At 43.0% G+C, this 23,260-nt stretch overlaps 1 protein-coding gene across 6 annotated transcripts in view; it reads left to right on the forward strand.

Annotated features, from left to right (window-relative positions):
* SCAF8 (SR-related CTD associated factor 8) overlaps nucleotides 1–23,260 on the forward strand; it is a 110,682-nt gene that overhangs the window by 4,337 nt on the left and 83,085 nt on the right. For all 6 annotated transcript variants that reach the window (XM_053293513.1, XM_053293521.1, XM_053293512.1 and 3 more), the window contains exons 2-4: nucleotides 16,824–16,907; nucleotides 22,071–22,115; nucleotides 22,731–22,892. In XM_053293513.1, the coding sequence (XP_053149488.1) occupies nucleotides 16,824–16,907; nucleotides 22,071–22,115; nucleotides 22,731–22,892 (291 nt within the window). The remainder of the gene's footprint in view (nucleotides 1–16,823; nucleotides 16,908–22,070; nucleotides 22,116–22,730; nucleotides 22,893–23,260) is intronic.

The following is a 23,260-nucleotide window of genomic DNA, read 5'->3' on the forward strand; positions in this document are numbered from 1 at the left end:
ATATTGTGGTGTAGTTGCATGAAAGAGAAATTAGAGGGACCTTGCCCCCCCCTCCATGTGGCACAGGGACTGGAAGGAAAACACAGTTTTTGCTGTGATGTAGTACTAGTATAAGCTGGAAAATGGTCCCCTAGAGCTAATAATAAAACTCTGTGATGGATCCTTTGAGGTGCTTTGTTTACGCAGTGCCTCATAGCATCAGGCTATAGGATGGTCAAGGCATATCTGTGCCTGAAATATCAGCTGCATCCTTTTTCAGTTTTTACTGATCTTAAATAAGCATGGTTAACACAAAGCATTAATACTCTTTAATCAGGGTTTGCAATCTTTTTGAACCCTGTTGTCAAAGTCTGATTGAAATTGAAATCCTGGTAAGTATTAACCTAATTATGATTGGTGTAGAAATAACCTTTAACTATGCTTAAAGTAATCAGGGAAATGGCAGGAGCAATTTGTTCTGGGAATGAGCTGGATAGGTAGAGGATCCGCTTGATCCTGTGGCATAATCTCAGTCTCCTAACCTTGGTTATATCTACACCGGACCTGACACAGGAGAGTGTGGAAATGGTGCCTGTAATGTAATGTTGTATGATCCTCAGGGACATATTTTGGGGGCTTTGAAGGGAAAGGGAGATTAGTTGAGATTGCCCTTCCCTCGATAGCGCCAGCGCAGCATTAGTCTGGATGCCAGCTAAAGGCTCTATCTGATTTTTGTTTGAATTAATCCCTTTTTTCACTTCAAATAGAAGGAAATGATGCCTTTTAATAAGAGCTCCTTTTTGAAAAGCCATAATTCAATATGCGAAGGGAATGTTCAGCTTGATTTTTATTTATTTATTTATTTATTTATTTATTTATTTATTTATTTATTTATACATTTATATGCCGCTCTTTCTCCAAGGAGCCCAGAGTGGTGTACTACATACTTGAGTTTCTCCTCACAACAACCCTATGAAGTAGGTTAGGCTGAGAGAGAAGTGATTGGCCCAGAGTCACCCAGCTAGTATCGTGGCTGAATGGGAATTTGAACTCCGGTCTCCCTGGTTCTAGTTCATCACTCTAACCACTACACCATGCTGGCTCTTTTGATCCTTTGCACTTCTCTTGAAAGTACGCTCTGTTGAATTTAATAGGGCTTACTCCTAGATAGAGATGCAACATTTCTTGAAATTTTGAAGCCATGGGGTGGGGGTGGGGCACCTTTTGAGGGTTGGTGGGAAAAGAATTTGGGGGAAACATTGAAATACATACAGTATTTGTTATAAATTCACATTTGCTTTCTAGTAAATATATAGAATACTTCATGCATAACTTAGCACAGTGTTTCTGTTTGACATTTATTTATGTATGAATTTGTTACTTTTTTCATACAATTATTGCACGCACACCAATGAAGCAAGCTATTGAAATCAGAATTACCTACACATCTTAATTTTTGGCAATTGTAAAAATAGGGGGAAATGAAGTTGAATAGAGAAACCATCCGCACTATAGTAAACAAAAGGAAGCTTTTATGATCTGAACTTAGAAACAGTTTTATCTCCATACCACTCTCTCCCACAGTATCAACATGGATCTGTGTGATCATTGCCTTGATGAAGTTCACCTCCTGGGAACTTTGTGTATGTCAGCTTAATTTCCATGATAAAAGAAAGGTGGGAAATAATAAAATAAAATAAAATTGGGTGGCATATAACATGCACAAGGGGGAGAGGTAATTTTTGTCAACCCGCTCCTTCCCTCTGTTGTCCCAATGCCACCCACCCCAATAAATAAATAAATCTATCTATATGTCCCTGAGGGAGGATGTTCAGGAATATATTTTGGAGGGGACTTTGGTGACAGTAGAAGAAAAGTGGGAATTGGCAACAATAGCCTCTTTGCCCTTGTGTATATTATTATTGTTGTTGTTATTATTTTGATTTCTATACCGCCCTTCCAAAAATAGTTCAGGGCGGTTTACAAAGAAAAATAATTAATAAATAAGATGGCTCCCTGTCCCCAAAGGGCTCACATTCTAAACCAAAACATAAGATAGACACCAGCAACAGTCACTGGAAGTACTGTGCTGGGGGTGGATAGGGCCGGTTACTCTCTCCCTGCTAAATAAAAGAGAATCACCACGGTAAAAGGTGCCTCTTTGCCCAGTTAGCAGGGGCTTGAAACATTATGAATAATATGAAACGTTATTCAGCACACATAACCTTAGTATGTCTCTCACACTCCAGAAACACAAGAGACAATACAAAAAAGCCCAGTGCTTGTTTACCAGAGGCAACAGTGGTACCGGTGTGCACATTGCAGGCAATTGCTTTTTCAAATGGCTTCTAAGTCTGTGGGAAATGGGGTCTGCCTCCAGCCTAACAGTTCACAGCATTAAGGACTGTCAGTAAATCTTGATACTGAATTCAACTTTTTAATCCTATTGTAGCAGTAAAGAGTTTTGTATTGTTTATGTATAGCCACTTTTTATTTTATTTTTATATTTTATTTTATTTTGGACAAATCAAAAACAAACAAAAAATATCCACTTTCCCATTAAAATGTTCAAGACAGTACAAATTATTAAAAATTGTAAAACACTATCATATACAGTGAGGTCATTCACACAATCAAAAACTCTGTTCTACCCAATTTTCAGTTGTGTGGAAGCAAGGTAAGAGGAAAACCTGGATAGAAGTGATTGTGTGGAAGCAAAGTAGGGTAGCTTTTCTTCCTACCTTGCTTCCACACAATCACTTCTACCCAGATTTTCCTTCTACCTTGCTGCCCACAAAATCGAAAATTGGGAGCCCATACAGCTCCCATACCTGGGTAGAACACAGTTTTTGATGGGGTGAATGACCTTGTTTAGTATCATAGTAGCTGTGAATAAATTAGCCACATTAAACCTATATTTTCTTTTTAAAAATTCTTAATAGAGCCTTGTAAAATACTACTGTCTTGGCTTTCTTTCTCTGATCAGAAGGTCAGTAGCTTCTGACTCTGAAATTTCATTTTTCTCCATGGACTTAAGAGAAGTGGAGGGTTACACAACAGAAACAAGCTTCTTTACTGTTTCACGTTATTTGTTTCTTGATTTGGAGTGCAATCCAAAACATGTTTATCGGGGAGTAAGCACCCTTGAAGACAGTGGGTCTTGCTTCTGAGTAAATACAGTTAGGATGCTTTCACATCTACTCCTAGATGAGTGTGCAGAGAATTGCAGCTTTAATGTTGTGGTTAGTTAGCAGCTCTTAAAAGAGTGTTCAATATCCTATGTTTGGGTAAAGCAGAGAGAGAATATATGGAACTGGAAAAGAATTTTCTTCACAGTTAGATTGGTTAATTACTGTGAGATTTCTCCCTCTTCCCCCACTCCTGCGCCTTCCAAGTTTGAGTCAACCTCTTTATATCTCTGGAGAGATTTTACTGAGACACCTGGACACATTAAGGTCTAGTTTGCATATGTTCAACTGGTGTGCATGAGTTTGGAGGCTGGGGGTGGCAGACTATAAGTTGGACGATTCCTATATGTTGTAGCAAAACCTTGGAATCACTGAGATAAAAAGAAATTGTTAAGTCAGTTCAGTTGTATGGTTTTATTTCTAATATTATCTATCCTGTGTTGCCCCCTCCCACTTTTTTTGGCTTTAGCTATGTCTGTCCTTCATACATGTTAGAGATTTTAATGTAAATAACTTTTAAGTTTGGGAGAAGAGGTTTATATCTGAGGATGCTTTCTCTTCCCATGTGCTTCTCCAACACATCTTTTCTCTTCAGTAGCCATACTGAAATTAATATTGTACTCCTTTTTTTACATTTATGTCGATAAACTATTACCTGCTCTGTGATTTTGCTGTCCCATTTCTTTTTAATGTACAGTCAGATATCTACTGTCAGAGTAGTGTGATTTGTAGATGCTTGGTAGTACATGAAACGAATATCTCCAGAAATTTCACAGTGATTTGGAAACTGCACTGGTTGTAAAAAGAAATGCTCTAAATAACATTTTAAATTGAATTGATTTAGAAATTGAGGGGGGGGGATTTCTTCATAATTTCCTCAGTTCTATGCCCCTTTATCTAGTTGATGCACTTTAATGTTTTTGTGAAACTTTTAATAGTAATATTTTATTGAGGTTTTTTTCCAGAGGGGAAATGCATTCTCAACATGTTATAAAGGCATTGCCTAAACAGTGATGATCTGCCACTTATTTATTTATATAGTCAGATGGATTTCAAGTCCACTGTTACAAAGACTTGAGGCCATTGATTCCATCTTTCTTACAGTCACACTGTGTACCCCATTGGTTGTAATTGATGCTTAACGTTTATCTGGTTTTACATGAATGAAAAACTAAAAAGTCTAATGACCACTTCATCTACCTCAGTTGTGTATGTGGGAAAACCTTGTTAAGTGTACAAAATATACAAAAGTAGTATCACTTATGAATGACACATGGGTATTGCTTGTGGCCAGCAGACTGATTTGGTGGAAGGAGATTTGGGCATAATTCCTCCATTTCTTTCCTTCCTGTCACTGGTACCACAGATCTTTAGGGCCTCATCTTCTATTTTTTCCCCCAAAGCCACCTTCAGCAGCATTACCTGCTGCCATTTGTGAAATCTTTTATTGCTTTGTGCATGTCATATCCTCTGCAACAGTGAGTTGAAGGCAAAAGACAGACTGTTGGATGCATGCATCCCTGAGAAATCAGTGTCTCTCTAGGGCTTGTAGATGAGGCTGTGATGAGTTTTGCAGCTAAAGGTGAGAAGCAGGAAACAGCTAACACCTAGGTTAGTTGCTCAGGTGTGATATGTACTATTATTGGACCATTAATGGTAGGCTTTTGCTAATGTCTACCAAACAATCAGAGACAAAAAGTAATACACATTTTCATTTTAAAAAAAATTTATGTACTTTGAAGGTCTCCTTTCATCCCACACCCCAAGGAGATTTCCCAACAATTTTTTAATTAAGGAAACGATAATGGCATAACAATATTATTCGTTTGAAATAACAACTACTAGATTTTGGCCTGGAAACGCAAAATCATTCTAAATGTTAGCTTGGAAAGAACTCTGTTATGCAACAGTAGGCCTGTGCTTCAGCCATGCCAAAGCTGAATAATGTGCACCTTTGCACCAGGGCTGCACAGAGATGGCTGCTTGCAGTGCAGCCCTCTCCGCACAGTACTGTGCACTTTCAGAGTGGGGGAGCTACTTTACAGGAAGCTGACGCCTGTATTTTCCTGGCAATGACTGGCTCAGTTTATGGGGTACAGCAGGTGTGTGTGGGGGGAGCCATGGGCTGAAGTCTTTCCAAACACTATCCCTGATAAATCTGTGGGGAAAGCACTTGGAAGGGACTACTCCCCCCATCAGTCCCTGCACACACCTCCCACTGCGCCCCGTGCACTGTCCCAGCTGTCGTAGGGTGGTATGCACTCAGCTCCCTGCAAAGAGGCCCCCCTGCACTGGAAGTACATGGTACTGAGCAGAGGGGGACATGCTGCAAGCAGCCACCTGTGTATGGCACCAGTGTGAAGGTTGATACTATTTAAATTTGGCGTGGCTGAAGCACAGACGTTTGCAGCAATTAAGATCACTTCCCATATGGTATACAATTAAAAAAAAAACCAAGAATAGCTATGAAATAAAAAAGGTTTAGCTACTTTACTGTTCTTTTGCCTAAAAGCACACAAAATGTACATTGTAACTTAGTATCAACAGATTGGGCCAGGGTGGTGGTGGTGGAGCAAGTACTCTTGATTACAGTGGTCCCTCGACTTACGAAGTTAATCCGTTCCGAACGCACGTTCGTAGGTCGAAATTTTCGTAAGTCGAAAAGCGCACCCATGGAGGTCTGGAAACATTCGTAAGTCGAGGAAACCGCATCTAAACCGGCAACGACTTCCGGTCATTTTTGTCGTTTGTAAGTCGAAAACTTCGGATGTCGAGTAGTTCGTAAGTCGAGGGACCACTGTATCTACTAACAAGTGTGTTCTCTAGGCAGAAGTACTAACCAATGGTAATGGTTGTGGGCATGATTAATTGGGTGTCCACTCTTTCCTGTTTCTTGGGTGGCATTTTGCTCTTTATTGTGTGCATGGTCATTTGTGGAAATAGTAGGCCTAATGCTAATTGGAAAAGGTTGTAGGATGAGAGACAGTTGAATGGATTAGTTTACTGACTAATGTTGTTGGCCAGTGAAGTTTTTGACTTTTACACAAGTTTTTCTGCAGAAGTGAAAAGGTAAAACGTAATAGTGAGGTAATTGTCCAATTTAGTTAATGTAGGTGCTTTGGCCATTTGTTGCTAATGTGTAATTTGCAATGCCTTAGCATGTCAGGAATTAGCATGTCAGGAATGCTGACAGTTGGACATTCCACTGTTGAGTGGCAAACTGTGCTTTTTTGAAGTGTACTTGGCCATGGCCACTTTGACTTTGAAGCCTGTCTCATTCTGCTTATGTGATACTATAGTGTTATTTGATTAAATGACTTTGGATGGAACTCTGCTTATTTCCTCTCACCTCTCTCACCTCGGCCAAAAATCCTGTTCATGCTACATGAAGATGAATGTAGCTACTTAGGAAGTTGTTTTCCAGAGGTTATAGATTTGTGTTTGTTCATAACTGTTAGAAGCTGTGGAGGCAATTTCCAGAGGGAAAATGGTGCTGCTTTTTAATTTAAGGTGGGGTAAGGGAGACGTTACCAGGCTTAAACACCTAAGTCTGCTCTCAAACAATATTTTTTTTAGGATTGTTACTATTGTAACTTGACTTTGACTTTGTGTGATGTATTACTTTCAGTAACATTAGAATATTTTTCCATTGCTAATATGCTAGCCATTGAGGGGTATGACTTGCTTTTTTGCCCATTTGGAAGCTATTTTTCTGCTCAGTATATGTGTTTTGATTGGGGGAGGTGGACAGTCAAAACAGTGGCTGACATGTTCCACAGTGTTACGCGGGCGGATCAAAAGCTGTACCTTTGCAGAGAGACTTCTTTGGAGTTCAGCCAAAGCTTCCTGCACTGCCAGTCATGCAGACAGGGAGGAGGTGTGATTTTTGCTGCTTCCCCCTCTCTCCAAAAGTACTTTCTCACTTCCAGAAATATGTCCCTAGGGGCTGTTTGACCCTCATAGTATCATATATACCCAGGAGTATTATTTGTGTCATCTAACCTTAAGAGAAACATTAGGTTTTAAGCAACCTTATTGACTAGTATTTCATTTAGTGTAGAATTTTTCATTTCCCCCTGCCTCTTCCTCTGTAGGAAATAAAATTAACTTCTCTGCCCTTTGAGCGATTGACAACTGAAGAACCTTTGCATAGCATGGTACTAAGCATTGTACTGGGAGCCTGATAGAGCTTTTTAGGACAAGAATGGCTACCAAATCAATATTTGTAAAATATTGAGGATTTTTCCAGATGATGATGGATTCCCCCTCATCGCTAAAGTTACTGTTAGCCTGCTTCAGTACTAATTGAGCACATATGTAGTCTGTACATCATTGACTGAATCCCTGAGACAGTTATGCTGGGGGAATTTCACCCACCTTACTTAGAGCACTCACCATTTCTGGGAGAACTTCAGCTTTCCTTTTAAAGAGCATCAATTGCTGCCATTGCTGCTGCCACAGTGAGGGGCAAATCATTTCTCACCATAAGTACAGTTCCTGCCAGTCATTGCTGCTGTGGCAGCTTCGCCTGCCCACCTCTTTCCCCAAGAGAGCTATCATAACAACATTATTACAGCTGCTCCACGGCGAGAGAAAGCACATTTGCAAGGGAGTCATCAACAATTACAGGGGTGGGCAAACATGGCCCTCCAGATATTGCTGAACTACAACTCCTATCTTCTCCAGCCACAATAAATTGTAGCTAGGGATGCTGGGAGTTGTAGTCCAGACACAGCTGGAGGGCCAAGTTTGCCCACCCCTGAACTATAGGGTGATGTTGAAGCTGTAGAGGTGAAGAGAGGAAAGCTGTATCAATTTTACTTGTGCTTACCAGTGCTGGAGGAAGCTATGCAGCCTATATATTTTAACAAAATAAGTGGAAATAAAAAATGTCCCCCTCTTCACCTCTGTAGTCCTGCTAGTTTCCTGGCAAAATAAGGTGAAATTGACAAATCACTTTCACTTCTTTTCTTTTCTTTTCTACTTTAACTCCTTTCACTACACAGTCTCTATAGAAGAGGCAGAGCATTTAAAACTAGTAAAACTAGTGGAGAGGCAACCCTGTAATAGAGAGGATTGAATTTATACACCATTTTGAGACACAATACAAGCCACACTTCCAAGCCTGATGAGACAATAGTGCTAGGTCAGTTCACAATTGAAAATATTGTAATACAGTTTCCACAAAAGCTTATTTATACAGCAATTTTTAAAACTGGAGTGTTACCTGGGAAGAAATAGGAATGCAGTGATTTGGGAGACATGTATGAATTCCCAGGAATAAATGAGTGAGTAGATGGTGTTGATGCTGGAGTAGTGTGAAAGGAAGCGTCAGTAAACCCATATTTGCAAACAAGTAACATTTAATTTATGTGGTGCTTCCATTTGAAATGGTATGCTGGTGATCTAGAATGTTCTCCTCAGTATTGATCTGCTATAATTTCCATTGGAAACTAGCCAAAAATTATATCCATTCAATAGCTAAGGCATATATAGTCTTTCTGGAATTGTATCTCGAGTAGTCAAACAGAATCTAAAGGGCATGTCCTTCAAAGATTTTGAACTGAGTTGACTGTATAGTTGGTAGGGTGATGATGATAGATGATTTTATAAAATTCATTGTAGTGCTTACTTTCAAGGGCTTTCTAAGTACTTTACTGCAGTGTTTCTTCATAGGAACATAGGAAGCTGACTTATACTGAATCAGACCATTGGTCCATCTAGTTCAGTTTTGTCTACACAGCTATTGGCAGCAGCTTCTCCAAGGATGAAGGCAGGAGTGTCTCTCAGGAGTCTCTCTCAGTCCTGACAGGGAGGGAACTTGGGACCTTCTGCATGCAAGCATGCGGATGCTCTTCCTAGAGTGGCCCCATGTACCCTGCTTAGCAAAGGGGACAATTCATGCTTGCTACCACAAGATCAGCTCTCTCACCACACTGGTGGCTATTATTTTCCATAAGAAACACTTATGGATACCCTGATTTTTCACTGTCTACAAGATTTCAAAGAGCAGGGAAAATTCAAAGCCCACAACATGACTCATGTACACTGTATGAAACTTTATTCACATTTGGTATGTGTGAAATAAGTTTCACAGATTGTGACCTGTGGAATGCAAATCTGCATTTATCATGATACCTAAATTTATGACAGATATGATGGGTTCACATGATTGCCACAAGGCTGGAAGTGCATACTCCCGACAGGCATGTTGTACAAAACCACCAGTCAGTCTGCCCAAGATTCGACCAGCTTCCTCTGTCCAAAGCTTGGTTTCAAGCTTGGCTCCAAGCAACGGGTGGTAGAATCTTGGTCAGATGGGTCAGGAACTGCCAGTTGGCAGATATGCAGAATACTGCTGGGAGCTCTGGTCATTTGGGAGAAGGCAGGTAGGTTCCTGCCTTCCCACAAGCCCACCCCCATGTGGTTGTGTGAACAACCTTTATGTCTTAGATTTGCTCAGTAATAGTTATTCGAGCAAAATCTGTTGATAAATATGTGTGTCAGGATCTGAAGTTTTCTTAAAGTTACTGTTTTCCTTGGGAACCTTAGTGCTTCTTTGAGATTTAGAGATTTTCCTAAGTGCATCATTGGAAATTAAAAAGTTACTTCCTGTTAAAAACCAATCTTTTTACAAAATTCAAGCAAAAGAAGTGCTGGCTTTGAAGATGACTGTGAACATTAATTCAGACAGTGGTTCACATGACTCTCATGAAGTTCTGTGGGACAACGTAAAATTGGCTACATTCTGGGGCAAGCTGAGAGAGGATAAAAATGTGTCCTTGCCTGACAATGAAATTCCCCATTGCAGCTTAAATTTCTCCCATAATAGTTAATGAGATTTATTGAATTAAGGAACAAAGTGAACAGGCTGCAGTTAGCAAAGTTGGTTTTCTGTTTGGAGTAAGCATGGGCAGAACTACCATTAGGCAAGTGGAGACAGTTGTCTGGGGGCCCCACTGCCTGGACGGGCCCCCAGAGACACTTCACATGACTCCATTGCCACCTGCCAAGCCCCAAGGCCCCTCAGCCACTTGCCCTGTTTGCGCTCTCTCCTGCTTGTCCTCCTGGCCGGCAATCTAAGCAGCAGGCAAGCTGCCAGGAGCTCCTTTTCTCCCCGCCTCTCAGCTGATTGGCGGGTTGGCGGGGCTTCCAGGGAGGCCTCCAAGTAGGCCTCGGTGAAGCCTGAACTGGAGTAGGCCTGCAGGTCCCAAGCAAGCAAGGAAGGAAGGAGGCAGGCAGGCAGTTAGAGTGGCCCCCACAGTTATCTGCAGCAGACCCTCTGCCAGCCAGCCCAGCATTTGCCAGGTAGAATGTGAACTCCTTTGTGTGGTACCTCCCCCACCGCCGGATATATAGGGATCTGTTTGCCATAGGGCTTTGATATGGGGCGGGGGACTGAGAAATCTCTGAATATTTAATTTAAAACAGCTTGGAAAATTTGCTGGCTTAAAAAGAAACTATCTAAAAAGTCCTATACGTGGCTTGTTCCATGGCAGAAAATTACAAAAACTTCTGGAACAAACAATATTATATTTCATTCATTCATTCATTCATTCATTCATTTATCAATGCACTTATGTTCAAGTTGTTTTGCAACCCAGAAGGTCTGACTGAGAACTGTGAAGCATGTGTTGTGCTTTTATTTTATTTTATTTTATTTTTCTTGTGTGTGAACTGCTCCCCAATAACTCGCAGGGACTTCAGGGTACATCTGGCCAACATGTGAATGCAGCATCTCCATTCCAGAGGAGATGTGTGATAAAGGGCCTTTAAAAGCCTCCTGTGAAAAATCTGGAATCAAACTTTACTGAATTTGTTCAGAATTCTGAGAAAACATATATAGGCTCACTCTGCATGGTTGAAAGTCTCCTTTGCTAATCTGCTGTGAGGGGGCTATTTTAATATTTAGTGTTTCTAGTGTGTTCTAGGCATTAAAAGTAGCACAAATATATAGTACTCAATGTATATCACTATATATTGCGAAGTGGGTGTGTGTATTCAGTGAAATGTATTTCCAGGCAGCATACTTATTTTGAAATATCAGACTTAAATCCTTGGGGGCCTGGGGTGTGCGGAAGCCCTGGACTTTGAGGGGGGGCATTTTAAAATCTCGTCTCCGGTCCCACTCCAACCTTGCTACGCCCCTGGGAGTAAGCTAGACTCTGCCCTTGCTGCAAGCACTGGGACGGTCCCCTAGCTGACCCAGTGCACCCTTTTACTTGCTCCGATGTAATGAATGGCCACCATTCACTCCTATAGAAACAATAAAGCTCTGGACTTTGTGTCCATAATTGTGAATAGCAGCCTTCCACATGCTATGATAGCTAAGCAGAGGTTTGAAGATGAGGTTCCTGTGCCCAAAGCCAGTACTTGACCATTGATCACATTAGGTGTCTTCTTGGCATGGTAAAGTATTAATTTTTTTTTTTTAATCATGAAGAAATCTTTTGCTGGTCCTCCAGAGCAAGTGCTTTCTAACAGAGGTAGTTTGATTATAGAAAATGATAACAATCAGAATACAATTCTGAACAGTAGTAAGAAATACAAATCATGGGGTTGTTGTTAACCCATAAGGAACTCCTGACTCATTTTTATATGAATAGATTGAATTTTGCATGGTAATATTATATTCTCAGAGCCAGCTGAAGGGAATAAGAGTTCTCTCACTCATGCTCAAGGGACCATATCACATAAAATAACAGATTAGAATTATCCATCAGATGGGGAGCCTGTACAAACAAATGGACTACATCAAAGCTAATAACATCTACATGAAATTGCTGGGTGAGGTCATTGGGAGATTTGGTGCAGGGTGTTATCAGTATGCTGAGGAAATGGCATTCATTCCCTAAATGCCTGCCTACGAGCAGTAATGGGCTGGATGAGGGATAACAAATTGAAGCTGAATCCAAGCAAGAATGAGGTGCTTATTGTGGTGGACTGGAATTTGAAGGATGTTAGATCTTCCTATGCTGGAAGTGGTTACATTCCCCACAAGCAACACGTATGCAGCTTGGGAGTGCTCTTGGATCCAGGCCTCACCCTGGTATCTCAGATGGATGGAAAGGAGTGCTTTCTAGAACGATATCAGAACAGTGGTGCATCAGCTGATAATCTCCAGGTTTGACTGTTACAATGCGCTCTACGTGGCGCTGCCTTTGTATGTAGTTCGGAAACTTCAGTTAGTTCAAAATGCGGCAGCCAGACTAGTCTCTGGGATAACCCGGAGAGACCATATTATGTATGTTTTAAAACAGTTGCACTAGCTAACGATATGTTTCTGGGCAAAATACAAAGTGCTGGTTATTACCTTTAAAGCCCCAAACGGCTTGGGTCCGGGCTATCTTGGAGAGCACCTTCTTCTATAAGATCCCCATCACATATTAAGGTCATCTGGAGAGGTCTGTCTCCAGTTATCACCGGTTTGTCTCGTGATGACTCGAAGCCAGGCCTTCACTGTAGCTGCACCTGGCCTATGGAATGCTCTCCTGGCAGATATCCATAATTTAGGCTCGTTGCTGGCCTTTAAGAGAGCCCTAAAAATGTACTTGTTTGGTCTGCCTTCCAAGGTTTTAAAATTGGTTTTTATATTGTTTTAAGCAGTGTGTTTAAAAATGGTGTTTGTTTTTAAATGCCCAGAGCCTTTGGATGGGGCAGTCTAGAAATATAATAAATAAATAATACTAGCCAACCCACACAGAGCATCTGTGCGCTCTTTGGAGCTGGCTGTTCCCTTCTCTCTCCTGCCCCACTCTCCCTTCCTCCCTTCTGCCCTACACTCTTGCCTCTCTTCCCCTCCCTCCCACCCAACACTCTCTTGCCCCCTCCCACTCCTCTCTCTCTCTCCCTCCCCCTCCTCTCACCCCCTGCCCCACTCCCTCTTGCCCTCCCCCCTGCCCCACTGCCTCTTGTCCTCCCCCTCCCCCACTCCCTCTTGCCCTCCCCTCCCCCTCCCCTTTGCCCACCCCCTCCCCCTGCATTTTTCAAAGTTCTACTTACCCGGCCGCCGCCCCCGCTCCTCCTCCCAGGCGGCAAACTGGAAAGTCCCGTCGCCAGGTTCCCTCCCACCCCAGTCTCCCATGGGCTCCTCCTGGCCTGGCCGAGAGCCGCCTCCACGGCCTGTCCTGCTGGCGGGCCCGCCATACCAAGTGCCGCCTCCACGGCCTGCCATGCCCGCTGCCGCTGCTTGCCAGTCCTTGCGGCCAGCGGCAGGCCAGCCACCTTTCCCCCACCCCCACCTTCTGCCCTGGTATCGGGGCCGGCCGCCCGCTGGCTGCCTGCCTCACCACCTCGGCCCTCAGCTGGGCCCACCACCGCTTTGCCGCAGCCGGGCCAGGCCCGCAGCCACCACCCGTCGCCAGGCTGGGCCCGCCAGTGGCCATGGCTCGCAGCGGCCAATTCTCCTCCTCCTGGGTGTGCCAGCAAATCAGGCGCCTCCGCAGCCCAGCCAATCAGCTGGGCTGCCGGGACACATTTTCCCTGGCACACCCAGGAGAAATATATATATAGATTAGGAATGTTCTTTGATTTAGCAGAATGTTTGTGGTTAGGCCTTTCAAAAATAAAATGTATACCCAGTGTAAGGCCTGGAGAGTTGTTCTGCATCAATTTCCTCCACTGGGTTCCTCAGAAACTCCACTCAGTGAACAAAGAATTGGGCATGGACACACATCCTTCAAGAAAGTGGCTTGTCATGAAGTGTTTCATTGCTTTTTAGAAGCACATGGAAAAGAAATGATGGTTATGTCATACTTTTTGGGTTCTGAAGTGCAGTTCATGCTTCGTATTAAGGGCCTGATTGAATACAGGTACAGCACTCAAGCACAGAAAATTTCTTCATGGCTCAGTAAACTCCTGTTCTCTTCATACTCCTTAGAACCCCCACACAGATGTACCAGCATAGATTGGGGCTAGAAGACAGGGGGGAAACATGTCCACTGAGCATGGCAAGGACTGAGTGTGTGTGTGTGTGTGTGTGTGTGTATTTGCATAATAATTCCTGAATTCAAGTTTTCTATCAAGGAATCCCTGAAATACCTGGCATTGCATCTGTGTTCAGCTTAGTAATGGAGAAGCAGTCAGGGCTTCTCCATTACCAGTATCAGTCAGGGCTTCTCCAAGTGGAACAGACAGAGATTGCCACATCCTGCTGTGTGGTCAAGGTAAATCATGTTCCTAGAGCAATTCATCTGGGATCAGAGCTCATGGAGGTTTTGCAAGACTTCAGCCTTGAAGACGCAGCTGTGCTCATTGCTGGCGATGACTTTTTAATAGACTTATAGCTGGGAGAGATTAGAAGGAGAGGTATTGAGGATAACCCTACCTCTTAGGAAAAGAGAGAGCCAAGGGAAACAGTTGACACAGGGGCAACATAGAAGGATGATGTTGAAACCCTGTTCCTTACCCCCAAGTCTCAGGCCATTTTCAGACATTTTCAAAAAATCTGGCATTTTAAATACCTCTATTTTCCATTTATAGTGATTATTATGTAACATCATATATAGACAAAATGAAAATTATACTAACCTATTAATATTTTAAATTAACCTGAAATTAATTTTAGAGGGTTAATTTGAACTAACTGGGCTGGGTGCAGAGCATCTGTGCCTCTAGTTCTGCCTGCCCCCGCCGCCATGTCTCCTTCCTCTCCCCCCGTTGCCATTTTCGCCTGCCTTCTCCCCACTCCAGTCCCTCCCGCACCCGCCTTCTTCTCCCTTCCACCCATGCTGTCGTTTTCCCATCCACCTGCCCACCTCCATCACCGTTTCCTTCCCTTCTCTCTCCCCCACCTGCTGGCCGCTGTTTCCTTCCTTTCTCCCTCCGTCCACCCACCCCCACCACTGTTTCCTTCCACCCGCCACCAGCATAGTTTCCTCCCTGCCTTCTCCACCTAGCCTCAGCACCGTTGTTTTCCCGGCTGGCCATCAGCCGGCCACTGGTCAGGCCTGCCGGCCGGCTGGCTACCACTTCCATTTTCTTTCCCTTCCTGTCCCTGTCGCTGTCTTATCCGGCAGCTCTCTGAACTCTTGTGAGCAGTGGTGTGCATGGTTCGGTCCGGAGGCCATTGACAAGGCCTCCGGACCGGTCCGGAACTCCCCCGGTTCGGTTCGGAAGGGCGGGGGGGTTTTCTTTAAGGGGTTGTGTGGTAGTACTTACCCCGCCGCCGCTCTTCCCCCTCCGGCACTGGTGGTTTTCCAAACGTTCTTGGGGCGGCAGAGTTCCTCCCTGCCGCCCCTGCCCCCGTCGTTGTCCTTGCTAGCTTAAAAGTAGGCAGAGCTGGTGGCGCGCATGCGCCCTTTGCGGCGCGCGTGCTTGTCTTTGCCGTTGGCGTGCGCGCAGCGTGATGTATGCAGTGCGTGCGCGCCAGCGGCGGAGACGAGCACGTGCGCCGCAAAGGGTGCATACGTGCCACCAACTCTGCCTACTTTTAAGCTAGCAAGGACAACGATGGGGGCAGGAGCGACAGGGAGGAACTCTGCCGCCCCAAGAACGTTTGGAAAACCGCCAGCGCCGGAGGGGGAAGAGCGGCGGGGGGGGGGGAGAACTACCACCCCCCCATAAAGAGAAACTCCCCCCCCCCGTGCCGGACCGCAGGAATTTCAAACCATGCACACCACTACTTGTGAGAGCTGCCACACATGGAATTAGCCACAGGTATGCCTTAGTGAATTATATATAAAGATGCTTACAGCACCATATCTGTAGTGAATGTATTTTGGATGAGCCTTAATATCATGGGAGCCACTCTTGACTCAAAAGCAGAGTGTTAAGTATGACTTGCAAATAAATAAATAAATAAATAAATAAAATAGATTATAATGATAGTTTGTTATGTAAATGTTGGGCATTTTTCACAACTATCTAATTTTGCAAGAAGTAAGAAGAGAGTAGAATTAAGTGTGTGTGAAAGGAGTTGGGGGACTGGGGGAAGAATAGCCATGGGAGAGGCAGAGTTGGTTGCCCAAGGTACTGAAATTGCTTCCCCTGTCCATGTCTTGCTGGGTTTCTCTATGTACCTGGTGGGTTTTAGAAATTGTTTGAAGAACATGGGTTCATATGTAATGCCGACACCAGATTCTGTGCTTGTGCAAAGAAATCTGATAACTGCAGCTATGTAGTTTCTCACTTGTTTGGACAAGTCACATTTACGATTAGGAAGACAAGGCAAAAATGGGTGCTGGAACGGTTAGAAGAAAGCGGGCAGGCGGAAACAAGCAAATGTCAGCAGACAGAAGTTATAGAAGTGGGTAGCCTCCATCAGTAGACACTCCTTTTGTAAATGGGATGAGGGGCAATGGATCTCAGTAGAAAGTGATGACAAGAAAACTGTTCTGTGGTGGTCTCCTATACTGTGGACATAGTGCAGCAACAAGGGCAGTAGTTTCTAGCATCTTGCAGATGAGTATGTCTTAACACCTCTACTTCAAGTGCTTGTCTTGACACTTCAAAACAAGACAGAATTCCCTGGACAGTCTAATGCTGCTCTTTCAACTCAATAACTCATGCAGTGTGTAAGCTTGTTTCTCCTCATCTTCAAGCATTAAAGAACCAAAGCCTAAGAAGATGTATAAAACTATTAATTTTGTAAAAACACTGTAAAAAGTGTACTTTCCATCTTTGTTTACAGCCTTCTTTTTTCCCCTCACTTTTCAGCTATACTCACTGAATGACTACAAACCTCCAATATCGAAGGCTAAAATGACACAGATTACCAAGGCAGCAATCAAGGCTATAAAGGTAGGAAGCGAGTTATGCGACTTATAAATGTCTCTTAGCTGGGGGTAGTCTTTATTCATGCAGTGCAGCGTATATGGTTTCTTGGTCATCTTTTTTAGTTTCAACATTGTCTTGAAGAAAAAAAATCCAAAGAACATTCTAAACTTTTATTAATGTGCAAAATCTGTTGGCTGTTATTCACCAAGTAATTTGGCATTCTGACAATAATGATATTTTTCTTGATTCTGAAGAGAACATGCTTTGTACTTGTACAACCCAGTAGATCTATTTTGTGTCCTTTTCCCACTCTGCAGTTGAACAGTTTTCAGGACATTTCTGTTGTTCTTCCAATCATTCATTTGGGACAGTTGCTAAAAGATCATTACTGTTTTGCATGTATGGTAGTTCCTAACAAGGAATTGGAAAGTGTTCAGCTTGCATTGATCACTGGCCTGCAAGTGGTGGTGTTGTTTTTTTAAAGAGAAGGATGCTTTGGCATTTGATACACGTTTTTTGCATCCTATGGTCAGTGGGCTGAAATAAATATTAATTGATGCAGGTTTCTTTTTTAAATGGCTGCTGACAAACCAACAAATAGCTTGCTAATTGTTCAAGGTGATTAGTTGATATTTCATCAATAGGAGCTGATAGTAGGGAATGAAAGCCTGATTATTTGAAATCTCTCTCCAGCTGTTGAAATGTGTTACCCATTGTGGTCATTCCAGCTGAGGCGAGAGAACAGAGAAATGGCTAAAATCCGTTTACAGTTTGAATTGGGAAAGCATAGGATAGAGAACATTTCTGTTTGTAGTTATATGAACTGGGGGTGCAGCTTTGAGGGGGCTGCACAAGTTGCTCTCTGAGAATTTCCTGCCTGTTTTTGGAATCTGTTCCAGTATGCTCTCCATGTATATTTGTAAATAAAGCAAATATTACAAAGGCATCCTAAGTCTCCAGTGTGCGATCTCAACCAAAGGAAACTAAACCTTGTAATCCAGCACCTGGAATTTTTCACCACTTAAGGGTGATGGGAATAATGTAAAATACCTTTATTAAGGGAAAGCTGAAACCAAAACTTAGTGAGAGGTACTTGCCTGGCTTTATGGCAAGCATCAATATCCTGCTCTTTTCTGCTACTTGTACATAACGTAATTGAAGTCTGTTGCTTTTCATCCTTTCGAAGAATGCCCCTCCCCCCTTTTTAAATGGAGAGTCTGTAAGGTTGCTTATAGATGTGTTTACTAAAGTTGGTGAAAAGGTCTGGACTGTAGCTGATGTTAGCTATGTATGGAAAGATTCTCTTTATAAAACTTGTAATTAGCAGCTTCCCTAGTAATCTTTGGCAAGTAAAAATGCTGGAGGTATAATACTACAGAGGTTAACCTATACCATATGCTATGGAGTTGTCCATTAGGGACTTTGTTCTGGTGTAGTGGAGGGGGCAAATAAGTAGCTATGTAATTAAAACCCCAGAAGAAATTCCTGCCTCCACAGCCATCTTGGACTAAATTCCAGGATTGTGGACCTAAACATGTATGAAAATGGTGGCTTTATGATGCCATATGAATGATCAAAATGCATGGGAAGAGTTAGTTGTGAGAGAGTTAGTTGTGAGAGTATATTATGTTGTATAGAATGGAATATCCAACAAATTTGAGAAGATTTGGTTAACATACTTGGAAGCTTTTAATGAATCTTATAAGATTAATATCATTTGAGACTCAGATGACCTAGATCACTAAGATCTCAAAGCCCGCCCCCCTGCCCCCTTATTTTCATCCACACACACACACCTGTCCTGCATCAGGCACTTAACCAATGGAAGCGATTACCTAGGAGCCAGAACAGGAAAAATACTTGCTTCTTAAAGAATGAGAAAGAACCAATGCACAGTTTATGTCTCCATATGTTAACACATTACAGGGAGACCAACTTCCCCCCTTGCCTAGTTGAGAAACCACAGCTGCCATTGTGGCAGTGGCATTGGTGGTCTGTTGCTCTTTCTTTTTCTCTTGTAAAACAGCTAGATTAAAGCAACCACCAGAAGAGATGACTGATGCAGAATTTATGTGTTCTGGAAGCATGTGCAGTACTTAGAGACGATTTGTTGCTGTTGTTTGCTCACTCCCTTGCCTAAACTAAGTATTAGTACACTGCCTGGGACCCTAAATAAAAGGCTGCACAAGGCATGGTGTTACCAAGAATGTTGTTTAATCTGTTCAACAACCAACTGGATTTTAATGCTTCAGGAAATGCTACTTTTCATGGATATGGCATTTAATAATCTGCAGCAAGGATGGCTAACTGATGGCCCACTGGAAGCCTCTAACTTCAAGAACATTTGTATGCCTCCCCCTGAGTTGGAACTGCAGTTCTGGGTTTGGATCCCTGAAGAGCAAGAATGTACTCCCAGTTTAGCTTCTGCCAGAGGTGCCTGTGGGTGACATCACTGCACACAATGCACCAGAGAAATTGGTCATATTCTTATGCAGTAAGTAGGATTGTAAGAACTGTTCAGCTCAGATGAGGACAAACTGATGGAGAACAGTCTTACTGATTAGGGATTTTGCATTTTGGAATGGAATGGATTTTGCATTTTGTTTCGATCTTGAAACAAAACGCAGACAGCCAAAACATTTCATCGAAACCGCAGTTTACCCAGCTGTTTCGATGGAACAAACCTTGAAATGTTTTGAGTGTTTCAGCCATAGGGAACAATAGGGAAACTCAAGACACCCCATTGTTCCCCATGGGTAGCTGCTAGGGACACCAAAGTGGGTTGGGTGGGTGATAGGGCGTGATAGGTGCTACCTACCACCCAACCCACAAAAGAAATGGGCATGCAGATGATTTAAAACAATGTTTTAATGTTTTCTCCCAAACCACCATAGAATCGCAAGCTACTGCTTATTTTGAGTTGAAACGTTTCGCTGTTGAAACGTTTTACACATCCCTATTACTGAACTAGCCCCTGAGCAGGAACTCCACCCAACCCTGTTCTAAAGAGAGCCAGCGTGGTGTAGTGGTTAGAGTGCTGGATTAGGACCGGGGAGACCCGAGTTCAAATCCCCATTCAGCCATGAAACTAGCTGGGTGACTCTGGGCCAGTCACTTTTCTCTCAGCCTAACCTACTTCACAGGGTTGTTGTGAAAGAGAAGCTCAAGTATGTAGTACACCGCTCTGGGCTCCTTGGAGGAAGAGCGGGACATAAATGTAATAATAATAACTAGCTGATCGTGAGTGCCGCCGCTGCGGCTGGGCCGAGTGCTGCCTCCCCCACCCCGCCTCACCACCACTGCCGCGCTGTTGGGCGAGCCGGGCCGCCCCTGCTGCCTCATATCTGTGGCCGGGCTGGGGCCCACCACTGCCGCCTGGCCCGCACCGCCGCCTGGCCCACCGCCGCGGCTGGGCTCGCAGCCGGGCCGGGCCGCCCCTGCCACACCACCACTACCGCCTGTTGGGCGGGCCGGGCTGCCCCCACCGCCTCACATCTGCGGCTGGGCTGGGGCCCGCCTGGCCCGCCACCGCCTGGCCTGCGGCGCGGCCTGGCCCGCCGCTTTGCCTCCGCAGCCGCCCAGCCAGGCAATTCTCCTGGGTGCGCCAGGACCAATCGGGCGCCCCCACAGCCCAGCCAATTAGCTGGGCTGCTGGGATGCACGTTCCAAAGGCACACCCAGGAGAATTAAATATATAGATGATGATGATGATTGATAATAATAATAATATAAAGCAAAATGTTTAATTCAGTTTCATAAACATTTGCCAGTTTTCTGTCTGGCCTTTTAGAACTGAATTTACTAGTTAATACTGTCAATACAGAACACTATTGATAGTATTGCAGTCCTGTTTTTTGCCCATACAACTTCTTAGTAAACTGGCAGCTTTTCAACAACACTCTGTCTTTGCAGGAAGACCAGTTTACCAGATTATGCTCTTCAGGCTATCTTAAAATGTTTAAGAATTTTTGCCATGCCTTTCTAATTGCAAGAGGAAAAATTTAAGGTGGCTTACATAAATAAAACTAAGTGTTATGTTTTACAGTAATAACAATAAACAATTCAAAATAAAACTAAACAAAAAAATACAATAAAGCACCAAAGAGCCAGTAAACATGATCACTAAGCAGTAGATAAATCCAAAGCTTGCTCCAAGATAACATTTTCAAATGATAGTGGAACAGTGGCAAAGGAGAAGCCAAACGAACCTCCTAAGGCAGGGAGTTCCACATTCTAGGTTCCACCACAGAAAGGGCATCTCACACATTCCTGCCAACTATACTTTGAAAGGTTTTAGAGCTCAACAAATGGACAAATTGGTATTGGAATCCTTTAGGTACCATGGTCCTAAATTGTATAGGGCTTTAAAGGTGATAACCAGTACTCTGTATTGCACCCAGAAACAACCCATCTGGTATAACAACAGGGTAGCATACTTCTCAAAACTGGCACCTGTTGAAACACTTGTAGCAGCATTTTGTACTATTTGAAGACATAAAGTGTGTATTAGAGTAATCTAGTGCAGGGATACTTTGGTCAAGGTATCCCTGAACAAAGGAATCACTAGTCAAAAGAGTCAGTGAGCATCCTTTCTTTTTGAAACAAACAAACGTAAGAAGTTACTGGAAAGCCAGTGAGGTGTAGTGGTTAAAGTGTTGAAATAGGACCGGGGAGACCTGAGTTCAAATCCCCATTCAGCCATGAAACTCACTGGGTGACTCTGGGCCAGTCACTTCTCTCTCAGCCTAACCTACCTCACAGTACTATATATAATATAGATAGTCTCAGCCCAATCAAGCATAGGTACACTTCCTGCCTATGGAGAAGTCCACAGTGCTAAGTGAAGCCTTGCTTTCCAATTCCTCTGCCAACACATGCATTTGAGCTTGCATTCAGAGAGTGCAAAGGAAGAGTACATGTCATTGCATAGTGTACAGAAGGACGACAATATGTGGATATTGGAGGTGTGGACAGACCATCAGATCCCTACAGTATCCCCATGAGATGCATGTGCACGTATGGGGCAGGGGAAGAAGGGCTTTGCCAAGCCTGTGGGAGTCCTCCATAAGTGGGCACTGCACCCATACTCGGCTAAATCAAGCCCAGCAAATATATAGGGAAATTAGTAAAACAGGAAGTTTTTATATACTTGCATCCCACCATAAAAATATTTTTGTTTTCTTTTAGTTCTACAAGCATGTTGTACAGAGTGTTGAAAAATTCATTCAAAAAGTAAGTTATATTTATAAAAGCATTATTAATTAATGTTCCCTTTAATTTTTATTATTAGTTTAAATATTAGGTAAAATATGTGATGAATTGCTTTCAGTGAAACTTGAAATACTATGTACATAAATAGTATTGCAGCTTAAATAGCGTAACTACTCAAAACTACTTGGAGAGCCTTACTTCATGTTGTAGATGTTGTTGCATTTTGGGAGTTGAATAAGCGTTAATTTGAATTTTATCTCTACTATGTATATTTGCCATCTTTTTGGCATTGGAAGCACTGATATTGTGCCACAGATGAGCAGTGAAAAAGCACCACAGTGTTTATGATTGTCAGAAGATGCAACCTTTTAAATTACTAAAGCCCCCCCACACACATGCACATTTTTACAAGGGTAATAAGAGTAACAAATAATTGTAAAAGCTAAAACAGTATCTTAAATATTTTTTCAGTGTTTGAAATACTTTGAACTATTTAAGCACTAGTGCTGTGGCTAGTAGCACGGCTATTGGCTATTTGTATATTGTTTCCACAGCTTAGATTTCTGTAATTAAACCTCAGTCAGCAAATATCGTTTGCATATCAAGAGAATAGATTCTTCCCATCTTCCTTTGCAGTGTAAACCAGAATATAAGGTGCCTGGCCTGTATGTCATTGACTCCATTGTTCGACAGTCTCGACATCAGTTTGGGCAAGAAAAGGATGTGTTTGCTCCTAGATTTAGCAATAACATCATTAGCACTTTCCAGAATTTATACCGCTGCCCTGGGGATGACAAGGTATGTTGTCTTCTTTTTTTTTCCCCCTCCTAAAGCAAGTAACCCAGTTATTGATCATTATGAAGGGGATTGAAAATAAATATGCTAATATCATAACACACTTATACTAGTCTATATTGCGGCCACATTTGGAGTAACTGCGTGCAGTTCTTGGTCACCATATCTTAAGAAAGATGTTGTAGAACTGGGAAGAGTGCAGAAGAGAGCAAAAAAGCTGATCAGGGGCCTGGAGCACTTTCCTTATGCAACAAGGCTACAGCATCTGGGGCTTTTTAGTTTGGATAAGAGGCAACTACAGGGAGACATGATAGACTCATATAAAATTATGCATGGAATAGAGAGAGTGGATAGAGAAATTTTTATCCCCC

Source organism: Hemicordylus capensis, chromosome 1 (genome assembly GCF_027244095.1).
Source record: "Hemicordylus capensis ecotype Gifberg chromosome 1, rHemCap1.1.pri, whole genome shotgun sequence".
Taxonomy (NCBI): Eukaryota; Metazoa; Chordata; class Lepidosauria; order Squamata; family Cordylidae; genus Hemicordylus; species Hemicordylus capensis.